The 18,648-nt window shown below is 47.6% G+C and overlaps 1 protein-coding gene across 4 annotated transcripts in view; it reads right to left on the minus strand.

The window, feature by feature from the left end:
• NUCB2 (nucleobindin 2) overlaps positions 1 to 18,648 on the minus strand; it is a 450,013-nt gene that overhangs the window by 55,569 nt on the left and 375,796 nt on the right. For all 4 annotated transcript variants that reach the window (XM_085648078.1, XM_085648079.1, XM_085648080.1 and 1 more), the window contains one exon: positions 18,083 to 18,155. In XM_085648078.1, the coding sequence (XP_085504204.1) occupies positions 18,083 to 18,155 (73 nt within the window). The remainder of the gene's footprint in view (positions 1 to 18,082; positions 18,156 to 18,648) is intronic.

The following is an 18,648-nucleotide window of genomic DNA, read 5'->3' on the forward strand; positions in this document are numbered from 1 at the left end:
TGCGGGGTGTGTGAGGGCATCACGAAGAAAGACCTTCCTTTCCCCTCCTCTTTCCCTAGGAACTCCACATCCCTTTGAGACACACCTTCCATTCTGACTAAGGTCCTGCCTTTGCCTCTAAGGCTTACCGGGATGCGATGAAGTCTCTGGGGGTACAGGTACAATATTTGTCTCCATACCGGTCCGAGGGCAATGCAGTTGTAGAGCGGATGAACCGTGACTTAAAGCAATCTTTGACAGCTAGAATCTTAGGTACTGGCAGGAGTTGGCTGACTCAACTGTATTGAGTCCAATGTGCACTACATAATCTCCCTAGATCTCTGGGTGGGCGGACCCCATACGAAATTCTCTTTGGCATTAAAATGTTTGTGCCAGACCTTGATGGTCTAGACGTTGTGGCGGCTGCCTCAACGTTTGATGTAGGTAATCATTGTGCTATGTTACAGTATCTACAAAAAGCTTGTGACTCACAAGCAAGAGCCCAGTTGCCCTCTTCAGAGGGTCCAGTGGTGCAGATTCCTCTTTCTGGCTGGCTTCCTAAAGTTGGAGATCTAGTCCAAGAAAAGGTGGAGAACAAAAAGGAATTTGGTCCATCCTATCGTGCACCGGTCAAAGTACTTTGTTTGAAAGGCCCTCGACTGTGATCCTGCCTCCTTTTCCTGGTTGTAAGTAGAAGCACTACTTTTCAATCAAACATGTCAAGCTACACCATATGGCCGATACTGAATAGTAGGCCTCCAAGCATTCCACGTCGAGAACTTCCGCTGAATCCGATGGCTTCTGTATCTTCGACTGCTCCCCAGCAAACTGAAGTGGAGATAGAAACTTCGATTGATTTATTGCCTGTTTTTCCTTCTACATCCACATCTGCGGATATTAAGTATGCTTCTCCTCCAGTTAAAGTCATAATTGACATTCCTGAGAGTACCATACTTGAAACATCCAATGTAGCACATCCCCTGTTGTTTCAGCTGGGGTCCAGTGGTTATTATATGGATCGTAATAGATTTTCCTCTGACACATCGTTCTTGTCACCTTCTGTACCAAAGAACCCTACCCGAGCCAATGTTTTCATCTCCTGGTTCAAAAAGAATTACTTGGTCCCACCATGGACATATATCTGGATGGTGCTTACGATGATATTTTTCTTCGTGTGGATCAGATTTGTGACTGTTTTTCCTACTCATTAATGGCCATTATTTACCTGAACGCTCTGCTGTGAACTTTGTTGATGGAGTTTTGGCCCCTCACACGTCGTCCCATATCATGAAAAGAGACCAAGCCCTTGTCAATATATCAGCGTTCCCTGTTGATGGCATAGTCTGGGATAAAGTATCATAAGATATCCATGGCCGACCGAAAATGTGAACATTCCATATGTCTTCCGCCTTTCCTTGGGAGATGTGGTTTTGTCAGACATACAATCAGATGACTGGGATGTTCGTGCCGTTCATTCATTGATCTCCGATTTGAAATATTACGCTGCTTTTGACACAGAATATTTGTATTTGAATTCGGTTAATTATGCAGATTTATTCTGTTATCAACATTATTTTTGTACACAAAACTAAAACTGATACCCTTTTTTAATTATACCCAATAGGAGCATTGCCCCACACTGTTACATGGAAATTTGAAGACTAAACAAAGTAAATTTGTGTATTTTTCTGGGTACAATCTGTCTGACCTACAGTCCTATTTTTATAAATTAAAGATGCCGCCCCAAACTAAATTTATGTTGATACATACTAAGTTGATTTACTCCATGTCCTTTAGGGATGATTTGTCCATAAAGGGTTATGAGCACTGGAAGGATACAACTGATTTAAAATCCATTTGGGATACTACATATTGGCAAGTACAGGGCACTGAAGCTTTGCATCGTGCATGTCTGATACCATCTCAAATCTTAATTTTAAAGGAAAAGGTACAACAGACTACTTGTTTTGGTTTAGCCACAGACAAAAATCTAAATATTCCCTCCATTCCATTTTTGGCTCCACGTGATACATGGCAAACACACACTTACTACACAATCAAAGACTTGGCTGTCTTATTTCAAAATGGCACACTTAACTCTTCCGATATTGACCCCTTGGGATGGTTAGTGTGGCCGACAACTTGAAATGCGTGTCAATTACATCTTTTTTTTAATACTAAAGAACAAGTTACTTACCTTCGGTAACGCTTTTTCTGGTGGATACAGTATCTGCCTGTGGATTCCTCACCTTATGAATATCCCCTGCGCCAGCCTTCTCCGGAAATTTTTCGTAGCTCTCCACGCCGATGAGGTCGTCACAATGCCATGGCTCCACACGCGGCTCCGCGTGACGTCACTGGAGCAATGAGAGGACCACGTCGGCGTGATGACGTCAGTTCCACCCGTTTTTTCCGTGCCACTGAGGCAAAACAGGCGGACCGACCATAGAGACAATGCATACATAGTACACAGTATTCACACAAATACACACAGTGTCAAGTGAAGAAGGAAAGCAAAATAAAGCACACATTTCCTTTAAGCCTACAGAAAGGCAAAACCGAGGCAATGCAGAATGACAATATGAAACATCATATCAACAAATACCTCTTTTAGGGTATAAAAGTGAGGACAACGGGGAGGCGGGTGGGTCAGTGAGGAACCCACAGGCAGATACTATATCCACCAGAAAAAGCGTTACCGAAGGAAAGTAACTTGTTCCTCTGATGGATACATCTGCCTGTGGATTCCTCCCCTTATGAATAGAATCCCACAGCAGTCCCACTCCCGGAGGTGGGTGTCCACCCTTCTATACCAAAAAGTCCTGCAAAACAGAGCGCGCAAAATGGCCGTCCCTCCTCACTTCGGAATCTAAGCAATAATGCTTTGCGAAAGTATGGAGGGAGGCCCAAGTTGCGGCCTCTTACAGATGTCCAGCACAGGAACACCTCTGGACAAGGCAGAAGTAGATGATTTAGCCCTGGTAGAATGAGCTCTAATGCATACAGGAGGCTCCTTACCAGCCAGAGCGTAACAGATCTTGATGCACAAGATGATCCACCTGGATAAAGTGCACTTGTGCACTGCCTTGCCCTTCATCCGTCCAACATAGCCCACAAAGAGCTGATCATCCTGACGAAAGTCCTTTGTTCTATCAAGATAGAAACTAATTGCCCTCTCAGGGTCCAAACGGTGTAGCCTTTCCTCCTCCTTGGAAGGGTGAGGGGGAGTATAGAAAGTAGGAAGAGTAACGGACTGTCCTAGATGGAAGGGAGTTACCATCTTCGGCAGAAAAGCAGCCCTGGTGCTGAGTACCATCTTTTCAGCATGTATGGTCAAAAACGGAGGCTTTGAACTCAAAGCCTGAAGCTCACTCACCCTCCTAGCCGAAGTGATAGCCACCAGAAAGACAGTTTTGAAAGTCAGCAGTCGCAAAGGACAGCTATGCATCGGTTCAAACATGGAACCCATTAAAAAAGTTAACACTAAATTCAAATCCCACCGGGGCATAATAAAAGGAGTGGGTGGGAACAGGTTAGTAAGTCCCTTAATGAACCTTAAAACTATTGGAGACTTAAAAAGAAACGGCTGATCAGGCAGACAAGGAAATGCCGATAAAGCCGACAAGTATCCTTTAATAGTGGCTACAGCAAAACCTTGCTGGGCCAAATGAAGCGAAAAACACAGAACATCAGAAAGATGAGCTTTCAAGGGATCAATAGACTTCTCGCCACACCATTCAACACATCTTGACCACCTGTAGGAGTAGATAGACTTGGTGGAATATCGCCTGACCGATAATATAACATCCACCACGTCAGGCGGGAGAGAAAAAGAATTCAGGTTGCCCCGTTCAATCTTCAGGTATGAAGGTGCAAGCTCTGGAGGTGTGGGTGTAGAACATGCCCCTCCGACTGCGAGATGAGATCTACCCTGAGAGGGAGATGGAGCAGAGGGAACGATGAGAAGTGAAGAAGATCTGTGTACCACACTCTTCTTGGCCAATCCGGGGCGATCAATATGACTTGGGCCCAGTCTTGGCGAATCTTCCTCAGAACCTGATGATTCAAGGGTATGGGAGGAAACGCGTAATAGAGTTGTGAACTCCCACTCAAATGAAACGCGTCCCCCAACGCCCCCTGCATTGGAAACTGCAGAATGACAGGCAGTGCGCGTTCGAGAGTGGCAAACAGATCCACCCGAGGAGTTCCCCACGTCCGAAAGATGTGTCGAACTACCTCCGGATGAAGCCTCCACTCTTGGTAGGCGGGGAACTGCCGACAGACTAGCCGCATGTATTTTCAGCACCCCGGCCAGGTGATTTGCCATCAAGCAAATCCGATGGTCCGGAGCCCAGGACCAAAGCCGCAACGCCTCCCTGCAGAGACCGTACGACCCTACTCCTCCCTGCTTTTTGACATACCACATCGCGGCAGTGTGGTCTGTCAGGACTTGAACCGACTGACCACGAAGGGAAGGGAGAAAGGCCTTGAGCGCTAAACGTATCGCCCACAATTCTAGTAGATTGATATGAGACAATCTTTCCTCTGGAGACCAAAGACCCTTGATCCCCAGATCCCCAGATGAGCACCCCATCCTAGGGTAGAGGTATCCGTTATTACTGTGGCCACCGAAGGAGGAAGATGAAAGGGCTTTCCTTGACACAGATTGCCCTCCACACTCCACCAAGACAGATCCACTGCAGTTTCTCTGGAGATCCTGACAGACTCCCTGAGATCCCCGTTGTGCTGATACCACTGCTTGCGGAGGCACCACTGGAGCGCCCTAATGTGCCAGCATGCATGGTTGACCAACAGAATGCAGGAGGCCAACAGACCGAGCAGGCGAAGGTCCTTCAGAACCGGAACAACCGCCCCATTGTAAAACAAGGGAATCATTTCCTGAATGTCGAGAAACCTTTGTGGAGGAGGAAAAGCTCGACATACAGTGGTATCCAGTACCGCCCCTATGAACAAGTTGCGCTGAGAGGGCACTAGGTGAGGCTTGGGTACATTTATCTAAAAACCCAAATTGTACAACTGCTGAGCTGTTACCTGCAGATGATGAAGCACCATCTCTGGAGACTCTGCCTTCAGAAGCCAGTCCAGGTATGTGAAAACCAGAATCCCCGACCTCCTTAGATGGGCAGCCACCACTGCCATCACCTTGGTGAAAACTCGAGGTGCAGTAGTAAGACCAAATGGAAGAACCGTAAACTGGTAGTGTTGAGACCCAACCATAAATCGGAGATACTTCCTGTGCGACTTCAGGATTGGGATGTGAAAATACGCATCCTGCAAGTCCATGGACAACATCCAGTCCTCTTGCTGCAGCGCCTTAAGAACCTGCGCTAGGGTGAGCATCTTGAATCTCTCCTGCTTGAGATAAAGATTCAAAATTCTGAGATCCAAGATGAGACGTAGCCTGCCATCCTTTTTGGGAATCAGAAAATACCGGGAGCGGCATCCCTGACCCCTTTCCTGCTCCGGAACCACCTCTATTGCACCTTTTTGTAACAGGGCAATAACCTCCTTCTGAAGGAGAAGTAAATGATCCTCCGTGCAAAATCCTTGGCAAGGAGGGTAAGGAGGAGGGAATTCCCTGAATGGAAGGGCGTACCCATTTCCCACGAGATCTAGAACCCAAAGGTCCGAAGTGATTGATTTTCATATCTCGTAGAAAATAGGTAGGCCGACCTCCCACAGGACCTACATGATCCAAGATGGCGGATCTAGGGCTGCTTTCCTGCGTTACCAGGAGGGGCTGGGGGGGGGGGGTAGAGGAGGAGGAGGAGGAAGGATGACGTCCAGCTCCACGTTGGCGACCTCTGCCTTTACCCCGATAGGACTTAAACAGGGAGTTTTGTTGTTGCTGTTGCTGCTGTTGAGGCTGCCTGAAACTCCGAAAGGAAGACTTCCCAAAGCCTCTGTACCTGTTCTAACCATAACCTCTGGCCTGTGTATGCAAACCCAGAGATTTATCTATGGCCTTACTGTGCTTAAATCTTTGCAAAGCCGAATCTGCCTTCTCTCCAAAAAGTCTAGATTCATCAAATGGTAGATCAAGAAGAGCAGCTTGGACATCGGGAGAGAACCCAGAAGACCTCAACCACGCATGTCTCCTTGTTGCAATAGACAAACCCATAACTCTGGCAACAGAATCCACCGTGTTCAGGCCCGACTGGATGACCTGGCGAGCTGCAGCTTGAGAGTCCGCCAACATCTCACTGAAATGTCCCCTGTCCACCTCAGATAGCTTGGGAAGAAGCTGCTTGGCTGAGTCCATTAAGGCATGAATATATCTACCCAGGAGACAGGTGGCGTTGGTAGATTTCAATGCCATGCTGGCTTAAGAAAAGACCTTTTTCGCGGACTGCTCCAGCTTTTTGAAATCTCTGTTGGCAGGAGCTTGCGGAAAAGCTCATGTGGACAGCTTCGAACAAGAAGCCTGAACCACCAAGCTCTCAGGAGAGGGGTGGGATGAAAGAACACTGGATCTCCAGGAGCAGGTCTATATCTCCTGGACACTGACCTTGAAACCGCAGCAGCAGAAAGAGGGTTGCACCAAACATCATGTATGGGCTCAGTCAGAGCATCATTAAAGGGTAAGAGTGGTTCAACCATCAAGGACGGTGAATGGAGCACCTCCATAAGAAGATTTGGCTTATACTAAGCCATGGGAAGAAGCAAATCTAAAAGTTCAGCCGCCTTCCTAATAACAGAATGTTAAGGAGCAACTTCCTTCGAGGGGGAAGCCTTCTGAGAAACAAAGTCCCACTCAGCAGAAGCATCAAGTCCACTTGCTTTACATAAGTCCTCAAACACATCCTCTGTGTCATACACTTCTCCTTCCTCCCTCTTTTCTTGGTACGGCTCCTCCTCCAATAACCTCTGCGCCTCTCTCCTCGAGCGCATCTTCGGCTGCGGCATAGACGTCGCCACACGCGGTGTCGACGGCGCCACACGCGGTGTCGACGGCTCCGGGAGCGGCATCGAAGAAGGACCCATCATGGTTACCGGCGCCGATCGAATCCGAGAAGCTTCCTGGGATGGAGCCGGGGACTGCCCATACGGCGTCGACATCCTCGGAGCCGGAAAATGCCAGGACGGCATCGCTGGCAAGAAGGGCACAACGGGGGCCTGTGGATACTGGTGAGGCACACCCAAAGTATATGCCAAAGGACCCATGGGACCCGAAGGTGCACCAGAGGGTTACGAGGCCCTGTCGAACACGCCATACATGGCATTAAGAAAATGTGATGGATCCGAACCTGGCACCGGAAACTGTGGAAGTTGAGCTAGTTCGAGATCCAAATGAGGCACCTCTGGAGTCGGCGCCACTAGAGCCACAGGCAGAGCCGAAGGAGCAGAAGGAAACTCCGCATCAGCAGGATTTGACACCCCCTCTGAAACTGGTGAGAATCTCGGCGTCGACGACCTCTCCGGAGTCCCCTTGTAAGATGGGGAATGGACCGGAGTCACCTGAGGAGACACTGAAGGAGAGGGAGAGACAAAGTCTGTAACTCGACGTCTCTGGACTGGAGAAGGCGACCTCGACTCCACAAACTTCGATGACCGGCGCCATGACGCATGTCTCTTCTTCTTCCTCCTCCTCCTCTTGGAGTCGTGTGAAGTCGATGACCTGGACTTCGACCTTTTTCGACCCCTTTTTTCTTTCCTTGCCTTGGCCATATACAGTTTGGCCTCCCGTTCCTTAAGAACCTTCAGATTCATCTTCCTGCAGGAAGAACAGCCTTCGACGTCGTGGTCAGACGACAAGCACCAAAGACCGTCTTCATGCAGGTCCGTGATAAACATGTGACCTCTGCATTCTTTACAGGGCTTGAACCCAGACTTCTTCGGCGCAGACATGCCAAAAGAGAAAAAGATACAAACGACAAAACAAAGTATCCAGTCGAAAGTATGGAGAGTCCCAGAAAAAAAACGTTAGCGTCGACAGTGCGGAAAAAAGGGAACTGACGTCATCTCGCCGACGTGGTCCTCTTATGGCTCCAGTGATGTCACGCGGAGCTGCGTGCGGAGCCATGGCATTGTGACAACCTCGTCGGCGTGGGGCGCTACGAAAAACTTCCGGAGAAGGCTGGCGCAGGGGATATTCATAAGGTGAGTAATCCACAGGCAGATGTATTCATCAGAAAAAGGTTTTACACAAAGTAGACCTGATCCACGCTTTCCAAATGCGCATAGGGTTACCACATATTCAGTAGGTAAGTTATGTCAGCAATGGTTGGAACATTCCACACGGTCATCTGTGAAACAACATCTTTCTCATTTGTCAGGTGACTTTGATTTTGCTGATTTTCTTTTAGGTCCCAAGTACCCCTCGAACTAAATTTTTATTTATTCTGCATATAATGAGATTTGGAAACAGTTGCAGATGGAAGCAGCGGTGAATCTCCGCCAGATTTACCAGGCAAATTTAGAAAAAGATAACAGCATTAATACACTGTCTTCCAGTATGGAATATGCTACTTACCAGTATGCATCTGTTCTTGGCATGTAGAGCTGCAGAGTTGTACACTTAGCATAGGTCGCCATCTGGTGTTGGGCCCGGATGTTTGCAGTTTGTTTTTCTTCTTGGACCGTCTTTGGAAGTCACGAGTTTGGTGACTCCTCCTTCGGTCCGTACTGCGCATGGGCTTCGGCTCCATCCTCAGATTGTTTTTCGCCAACAGGGAAATGATGGAGCGTAGTAATAACAGTGAGAAACCCATGTGTGTTGTATCTAAATAAGATGGACTGGAACGGATACAGGTAGCCGGGGAGGCGGGTGGGCGTGTACAACTCTGCAGCTCTACATGCCAAGAACAGATGCATACTGGTAAGTAGCATATTCCGTTCGAGGCATATGAGCTGCAGATTGTACACTTAGCATAGATTATATAGCAGTACCCAACCTTAGCGGCGACCACCGGTATCCGTTGCAGCTGTTTGAAAGAGTGTTTTTAGTACAGCCTGGCCCACCCTAGCTTGCTGCTGGGAATGCACATCTACACAGTAGTGTTTTGTGAATGTGTGCGGTGTAGACCATGTGGCTGCCTTGCATATGTCATCTAAGGGTATATTCCCTAGAAAAGCCATAGAAGCCCCTAACTTTCTTGTAGAGTGGGCTTTAGGGGGAACAGATAATGTTCTCTTTGCCTTCTGATAGCAAATTTGTATGCATTTTACAATCCACCTAGCTATCCCTGATTTTGAGATGGGGTTGCCTTTATGTGGTGGAGAAAAGGAAACGAACAACTGTTTGGTCTTCCTGAAGGGTTGCGTTCTTTGTATGTAATATAGCAACGCTCTTTTCACATCTAGTGTGTGTAAGGCCCTTTCCGCAACAGATTGGGGTTGCGAAAAGAAGACAGGTAATTCCACTGATTGATTGAGGTGGAAGGGGGTAATGACTTTGGGCAGGAACTTCGGATTAGTTCGAAGTATGACCTTGCTGTGATGCATTTGTATGTAAGGTTCCTGTATGGTGAACGCTTGTATTTCACCAACCCTTCTAAGGGAAGTGATAGCTACAAGGAAAGCTGTTTTCCAGGTGAGAAATTGTAGCTCACATTTGTGCATTGGTTCGAAGGGCGGACCCATTAGTCGTGTAAGGACCAAATTTAGATTCCATACAGGGGAGGGTGGTGCCCTGGGAGGAATTACTCGTTTGAGGCCTTCCATGAAGGCTTTAATAGCGGGCACTCTGAAGAGTGACAAATGCTGTCTGTTTTGTAGATAGGCAGCGATCGCTGCTAGGTGTAGGCGTATGGATGAATACGCCAGGTTACACCTGTGAAGATGGAGCAGATAGCATATGATGTGTTGTATGGATGCATCTAGAGGGTTGATTGTATTGTTACGGCAATACATTACAAATCTTTTCCACTTTGCGGCATAGCATACTCTAGTGGTAGGACGTCTGGCTTCCATGATGATGTTCATGCAATCAGGGGGAAGGTTAAGGTACCCGAATTCTAAGATTTCAGGAGCCAGATCGCCAGGTTGAGCTGAGCTGGGTCCGGGTGCCTGATTTCTCCATGGTTCTGGGTTAGGAGGCATGGGGAAAGGTGCAGTTTTTGATGTGGTACCACTGATAGTTGTAGTAGCGTGGTGTACCACGGCTGTCTGGCCCACGTCGGAGCTACCAGAATGAGTGTGAGGGAGTGCTGTTGTAGTTTCCTGACCACTAATGGAATTAGTGGGAGAGGTGGAAAGGCGTATGCAAATCTGCCTGACCAGTTCATCCATATCGCATTGCCCTTGGACAATGGGTGTGGGTATCTGGCGGCGAAGCTTGGGCATTTTTTGTTTTCGTGGGTGGCGAAGAGGTCTATTTGAGGATGCCCCCACTGTCGGAAGAATGGGTGAAGAACTTGTGGATGCAGTTCCCATTCGTGTAGTTGTTGAGTCTGTCTGCTGAGCAGATCTGCTATGGTGTTTTGTACTCCTGGAACATGTTGTGCCAGGAGAAAAATGTTTTGGGGAATTGCCCATCTCCATATGCTCTGGGCTAAGCGGGAGAGCTGGGGAGAGTGTGTCCCCCCCTGTTTCTGTATATAATACATCGCAGTCATGTTGTCTGTGCGAATGAGGACTGCTTTGCCTGAAATCTGCTTTTGGAAAGATTTTAGGGCTAGAAAGATCGCCAAAAGCTCCAGATGGTTGATGTGGAGCGTTTTTTGCTGTGGCGTCCATAGACCTTGCATTGTGAGGTGTAAGAGGTGCGCTCCCCAGCCGGAGAGCGATGCGTCCGCTGTTAGAGTCACTTGGGGAACCGGGTCCAGGAACGGCCGTCCCTTGGAAAGGTTTGTGGTGTTCCACCACTGCAGAGAGTGATGTGTGCGGCCGTCCACCAACACCAGATCCGTCAGCTGACCCTGGGCCTGGTTCCACTGTTGTGCTAGGCACTCCTGAAGTGGACGCATGTGGAGTCTTGCATGGGGCACTATGAAGATGCAAGACGCCATCATCCCTATGAGCTTCATAAACACTCTTGCTGGTAGAGAGTGTTGAGGAAGGAATATTTTGCGTAAGGCTAGAATGCTTGTGATTCTGGCTGAGTTTGGATAGGCAATACCTTTTGAGGTGTCTATGGTGGCCCCGAGATATTGCTTTGTGTGAGATGGTATGAGGTGGGACTTTTGGTAGTTCACCGTGAAGCCTAGCTGATGAAGCAGTTGGATGGTGCTGTTTGTATGTTGCACGCATTGGTGGTAGGACGCGGCTTTTATGAGCCAGTCGTCTAAGTAAGGGAAGACGTGAACATGTTGACGTCTGAGGTGTGCTGCTACTACTGCTAGGCATTTGGTAAACACCCGTGGTGCAGTGGTGACCCCGAAGGGGAGAACCTTGAATTGGTAATGTTGCCCGTCCACCACGAACCTGAGGTATTTTCTGTGAGAGGGGTGTATTGGAATGTGAAAGTACGCGTCTTTCAGATCCAGTGTTGTGAGAAAGTCTCCCTGGCAGAGGAGTGGGAGGACTTGTTGTAAGGTGACCATGTGAAAGTGGTCTGAATGTATGTAGGCATTTAGAGGCCGGAGATCCAGAATGGGTCTGAGGGTCTCGTCTTTCTTTGGGATTAAGAAATATAGGGAGTAGACCCCTAGATTTCGTTGATTGTCGGGTACCTGCTCTATGGCGTGTTTCTGGAGGAGCGAGAGTACCTCTTGTTTGAGCAGTGTGGAATGCTCTTGGGACATTGGACGGTGCCTTGGTGGGATATTGGGTGGGGTAGATGTTAGCTCGAGGCAGTACCCTGACCGAATGATTTGGGTCACCCATTTGTCCGATGTTATGGACTCCCATACGTGGATAAAATCTTGTAGTCTGCCCCCGACCGGAGTGGAATGGTCTGGGGGGAGCGAAGGGGAGTCATTGTGCGGGTGGGGTGGCAGAACGGGTATTGTTGGTTTTGCCCCTGCCCTTATTGTTGTTGCCTCTGTAACCACCTCTTTGGTTGCCCTTTGAAAAGGTATTTTGAGGAGGGGATTTGTAGGAGGTAGAGGCATTATCGGTGGAGGAGCCTCTACCTGTGCCACGAAAGGACGAGCGTCGAAAGGAACGCTTAGAGGCTTGGGTCTGGAGCGCTACCATAGACTTCGCTGTGTCTGTATCTTTCTTCATTTTTTCGAGCGCTTCGTCTACCTTTGGGCCAAAGAGTGTTTGCTGGTCAAAGGTGTGATTAAGTATTGATGTCTGGACCTCAGGCTTGAACCCTGATATCCTGAGCCAGGCATGGCGGCGAAGCAGGACACTGGTGTTTATGGCTCTAGAAGCAGTGTCTGCTGCATCGAGGGCACACTTAATGGAGGTGTTTGTGATTAGTTTGCCCTCCTGTATCAGGTCATGAGCTTGGCGTTTGTATTTCTCTGGAAGGTGCTGCATAAGAGCCTCTAATTCATCATAGTGTGCTCTATCATATCGCGCAAGCAGTGCTTGTGTATTTGCAATGCGCCACATGTTTGCAGCCTGGTAGGCGGTGCGTTTACCAGACGCGTCCAGAAGTTTAGATTCCTTGTCTGGTGGTGGGGCATCTCCTGAGGATTGGGAGTTAGCCCGCTTTCTAGCTGTGGAGACAACTAGGGAATCTAGAGGAGCAGGGCCCTTGATGTATGCAGGGTCTGTGGGTGCCGCCTTGTACTTCTTCTCTATTCTAGGGTTTAGTACTCTGGCTCTGACAGGGTCTTTGAATACCTCTGTAGCGTGCTTGGTGACACCCTTAAGCATGGGTAAAATAGCAGTGGAACGATCTTGTAAATCAAATGTATCCAGTAGGAAGTCTTCTTCCACTGGTTCCGTGTGCATGTCCACCCCATGGTAGTGTGCTGCTCTCTGCACTAAATGGTGAAACCCTAAAGAGTCCTCTGGAGGAGACGGCCTTGATGGGTATAGGTCGTCTTGAGGTACATTGGGTACATCAGGGTTATTATAATCCTCCCATGGATCTGGGGTCCCTGGTGGAGTGGGATCCATTGGGGCGTCCCCTGGGTCATTGTCCGGGTCCCCGTCATCCGGGTCTGGGGATGGGGCCGGATCGTAGTGAGGTAAAGGTGGAGGGGGTGGTGGTGGGAGGGGGGGTGGCAGTGGGGAGGGTACTCTAAGGGGAGAAGTAGCTGAGTCCCTCTTTTTGGGTGGAGGAGGAGGAGCCGGAGCCTCAAGGCGACGCTTCTTAGTAATCACAGTCAAAAGGCCAGTCTTTGGATCTCTGGACAAAGTCTTTTGTAAAGGGTCTGGTGTAAACAGAGCCAATGGCGCCGAGTCGTCTGTCGGCACCGGCGATTTCGGAACCGGAGGTTTCGATGTTCTGTGTACGCCCTGCTTTTTGGAGGTCTCCGTGTGTTTCGGCGTCGAATGCTGTTTCGGCGCCGGAGCGTCGGTGCCGACCGATTTCTGTTTGTGTTTGGTCGGCGCCGAGTGTCCAGGCTTCGGCACCGGTGGTTTCGGAGTCGAGCTGGATTTTGCAGGCTTCGGTGCCGAGTGGTGTTTATCGGCACCGGGCGTCGGCTGGCTCGATCCCGAGCTGCCGTGAGACTTTGAGTGCTTCGACACCGGGCCCGAAGGTGGGGTGATCGAGGCTTTGGTTTTGGTTTTGCCCAGGCCGGCAGGCGAGGGAGTAACCGGAGTCTCTTTGGTTTTCGGTGCGGGGCTGGGAGGGGGCATTGTACTCACGGCCCGCTGTCCTGGTGTTACGTCCTCCAGGTCGGAGTCGTCGGCCTCGGAAGCGCTGACGATGTCTTCTCCCAGTTCGGTGTGTGTCTGCCCCGAAGCTTCGGCGTCGTCTCCGAAGATGTCCGGTGGAGCTGTCGAGGATGAGTGCGCCATGGTGCGTCGAGCCCTTCGATCTCGGATCGTTTTCTTCGATCGAAAAGACTTGCAGGCGGGGCAGTCTCGAGCCTCGTGTTCCGGAGAGAGGCAAAGGTTACACACCTGATGGAGGTCGGTGTGGGGAAATTTAGACCCACATTTTGGGCACTTTTTAAACGGAGTCCTTTCCATCGGCCGGGACCGGAGTCGCGGAGGGCCCGAAGGCCGGTGTCGATGTACGGGATGGAAAAAGTGCCGCTTCGAGAGATGAAGATGATGAAGGAACTCGAAGAATCGAGGATTTTCCGTCGAGGCTGGAACCGTAGAAGTTCGAAGCCGGAGTACGAAGTATCACATCCGAGCCCGATGGCGGAAAAAAACAATCTGAGGATGGAGCCGAAGCCCATGCGCAGTACGGACCGAAGGAGGAGTCACCAAACTCGTGACTTCCAAAGACGGTCCAAGAAGAAAAACAAACTGCAAACATCCGGGCCCAACACCAGATGGCGACCTATGCTAAGTGTACAATCTGCAGCTCATATGCCTCGAACATACACTTTGGACAATATTGTATCGTCGGTCATTGACATTGTTCAAAAATGAAGTGTCTGTTTTGTATCATCGTCAAAATCAGTTACGTTCTGTAATGCAGTTTGCTTGGATGTTGCAAACACTCAAAAATGGAAAAGTGCCACGGGATTATTTGAATGCTTCTGCACTGTGTTTGCCATTTAATTTAACTGAACAATTAGAATAGTTACCATTTTCTGTAGCACGTTGGTGGTGGTGTAGTATTGGCGGTGATAGTGGTATTGGCGGTGGTGGTGGTATTGATGGTGGTGGTATCTGTGGTGTTTATAAAACAGGCTTTTGAAAACAACCCGTCAGGTGGCTTTAGTACAGATGACATGTAACACAGATGTGCTGTTGTCAGCTTCAGGCCATTAGCACACGATTATGTGCTACCTGGAATTCACATGACTTAATTTGTGAATAATTTCTAAATCCATTTAAGTTGGGTCGGTTGGAACAGATGCAAGATAATGCCGGGTTAAAGTGATTGAAAGCAGGCGCCAGTGCTACGGGACGGTCATGCTGCTTAAAAAAACACAAGTGGTTTCAGCTGAAGCAGCGCAGATCCGGCCTGCAGTAAGAGAAACTCAATAAAGTAAATAGTGCTTACAGTCTAAACAACAAGTCAGGTGTAACAACCGAAGTAAAGGGGCAATTCGCCATGGGAGGGTACAAATGAAGACAAAGCTGTACTAAGGAGGGACTAACAAGCCTATTAACGAATCCGAAGGCAGCATTTACGAAAGACAATGACAAAAGCCAATGGGAGGAGAGTGGGTGCGGCTTCTCTCCCATACTCTACTACAGCAGTCTCGCAGAGCGAGCAGCGCAAGAGCTCTGCCTCTAGGCTCGACCTAAAAAAGGGAACAAGCAGGCTCCATGGAGAAAGTACGCTGCATTAGTCTTTCCTATCAACGCTCTCACGTTAAAGTCAGCTAAAGTCAAAATAAATACCAGGCTTCCACAAAGAACACAGCTTGACATTTGACCTCCGTCTTTGAATGCCCAGCAAATGTGAGGAGATGAGAACACAATTTAAAAGCCTGTTTATTACAGAAAAGGAGTTCATGGAAGAATACTGGAAACACAGCTTTAGCATGGGAGGTACAAACTCGAGTGGTGCAGCCTAAAGCACATAAAGCCAGCACATCAAAAGCAAGAAAAGTTTGTGGGTTCCCTTGGATTCCAGAACTTTCCATCACAGAAATGTGAGGCAAATGTAATTCTTTTGATGAAAGTTTCAGGTTTCAAGGGATTCTGGGTAAAACAGCCTGGTGAGAGCCACGCAAGTAACCCCATCCTGGATTCCCCTAGCTGTCTACTTTTCAAAAATGTACAGGTTTGCTATGTTTCCCTATGTGCTGGCTGAGGTAGGGTCCAAAATCCACAGCTACTCACTTTGCAAAAAAAACAGGTCAGTTTTAGGTATAAAAATGTGACATATCCATGTTGTGTTTTGGGCCGTTTACAGTTGCAGGCACTAGGCCTACCCGCACAAGTGTGGTGCCATTTTTATCAGAAGACTTGTGGGAGCATAGAATAGTAGGATATTTGTTATTTCAATTGAATTTTGATGCATTTGTGCCGTCCAAATGTAAGCAGGTGTGTAAGAAAGAACACACTTTGAAAAATACCCTCTATATCTTAAGCTCCTACGGGTACACACAAATTCAGACATGTACAAATAACCACTAGTGCTAAATTCCATATCTTTTGCCCATTTCAGGAATACATAGCTTACCCATTTTTCATTCTCATATTTCACATTATGAATTGGTCTATACTCAGCACACAATGAAAACCCATTGTACGGTGCAGCTCAGTTGTTGGCTCTGGGTACCTCGGGTTCTTAGAGAATCTACAAACCCTATATATCCCCCACAATCAAAAAGCACTCTTTCTGGGCCAAGATCTAGCTTTCGGCCAAACTTAGTATAAATCCGTTAAGGGGATTAAGGTTTAGATGTATCTAAAGCTACTATGGGAAAATGAATTGGGAAAACGGGTTTTAGGACACCCAATTTTTTGCCCCCCGCTATACGGATTACCCCGAAACTTTCCATGCACAAACCAGTCAAAAAGTAGCACTTTTTTTGGAAAGTTTTGTGGGGATTTGGCAAACGGCGACAAAGTTAGTAGCAGCACAACAAATGCATTTTCTATGGAAACACGACCCTAACTATAAAATCCCAGTGGCCACCACCACTGGGATGGATCTAAACTGGCCTTTTTCAACATGACTGACATCATATCCAATGCACTATTTAGACCAAATTGCTCCCAAGTGATTAATGAACATAGCAGATTACATCAGATGTTTCTGCCCTTTACCCTCCATGCGGTGTATCAGGGAGTCTGACTGCTATATTTGAACAGCATAACATTTAGCATATGCATTAAATTCAGTACCAAGCACGATTGCAATACTGAAGATCGGGGACCTCCAGTAAAATACTATACACCTGTGTCGGATCCCCTCATTAGACCACAAAGGTGCAAAACAGAACAATGCTGATGCATAATGTCAAAATTAAAAACCCCTGATGGATAGTGCACAATTCTCATGGACAACCACCCCAAGGGAACATTACCAGTGGAAGGGCAAGTATTTCATCCACATGTGGTGCAATGGCAATTAGAATCCATAAACTGGTTGAAGTATTAACGTCCTCAATGGTAAACAACAGTCACAGACATGGGGAGTGGGAATTGAACTGATGAAAAATCTCACACCCATTATTTGTTAAACCACTCAGATCATGGAGCTGATTAAAGCCTACTGTTAATTAGTGTTCAATGCAATGTCAATTGGGTGTACCAGATAAAACATGTTCGCCTTGCATTTCCCATTAGCCAAGTCAAATGTTCCCCTGCATTCACCAACTGAGCATCAGTGTCCAGCGAGTTACACAGTCACTTTTGCCTGCGACAGCACCCTGCTGCAGCCCACACTGCGGCCGTACGGCATCCAGTTCATTTAAATACACGCGTATCTTGAGTTCCGTAAAGCAGTATGAATACTGCCAACACTCTCCCAATTGCCTGAACCTCTGCTCACCTGTGAGTTTGGGCGTGCCTCGACACTCTGGCTATAGGTTGCTCCAACGGCTATGGGGCGCAGTGGTTTGTAGCTATTTACAATAAGCATTTAGAACCGACTGCCACAGTGCACCAGAACAAGGGGGCACGTCGGTTTCCGGCGTCAGCCACTCAAATCCATATTGCTCTACAACCGGTCCCACAATAGAGAACAGGACCGACACAGCTCGGACATTCCATTGCGCGTCTTTATTTAAATGTAGGTTGCCATACACTGAAGGCGTTTCGGCCGCAAAACCGTCCGTTTTCAACATGATGCCATAACCAATGCGCTATTTATGCCACATTGTTCCCACGTGATTAATGAACAAAAAACATTACTTCAGATGTTTCTGCCCTTTACCCTCCATGCGATTAATCAGAGAGTCCGACACACACACACACTATATATATATATATATATACATATATACACACACACACACACACACACACACACACGTGTAATGAACATACTGCAGTAATTACACCAATACATGTTACATAGAACAATGTGTTGGGACAGTAAGCTTGCAAATACATGGTTAGTACTCTGGAAGGTTACATTTCAGAAAACATGGTCAAGGAGACATAAAATGGTTTCTTGGAAAATTTCATACAATAATTGAGAAATTCTACATACGTGGTTGAAATTTGAGTTCTCCAGCAGGTCCTGATAAGGGTTTTCCTTGTTGTAATTTCTTCTGTTCCATGTGCTAAGAAGACAGATATTGTTTCAAATGTTAGAAACAATGCCAGATCTTATTACCTTCTTATCTCAGTTCTTTAGTGTGAAGCACTCACAAACCCGCCAAAGCATCCACATAAAGAAACAAACTTGAAATTCTACTTGAAATGTATCAAAGAATAATTAGGCATCAGATACGCGGTTACTGCCAAGTACTAACATTAATATTTTAAAGATGGAAAGGGGTGACCCATTACATTGGAAAAAATAAAGTTACTGATTACTCCACCGTTTTTAAGGGCCATGAACATACTCCACCGTTGTTAAGGGCCATGAACATGGATATGTTAGTCAATAGTATGTTGCAAGCAGAGAAAGTACGTGTTGTGAAATCCGTGCTGTCAGAAGGCTTTGCTGTGATTAGAGGCTGACCATTTTAAGTTAATCTCACGATTCTTGGACCATACAAATGAACTAAACCTGTTGAATGTACAATTGGGGAATAACAGGAAAAATAATCA

This window comes from Triturus cristatus, chromosome 3_2 (genome assembly GCF_964204655.1).
Source record: "Triturus cristatus chromosome 3_2, aTriCri1.1, whole genome shotgun sequence".
Taxonomy (NCBI): domain Eukaryota; kingdom Metazoa; phylum Chordata; class Amphibia; order Caudata; family Salamandridae; genus Triturus; species Triturus cristatus.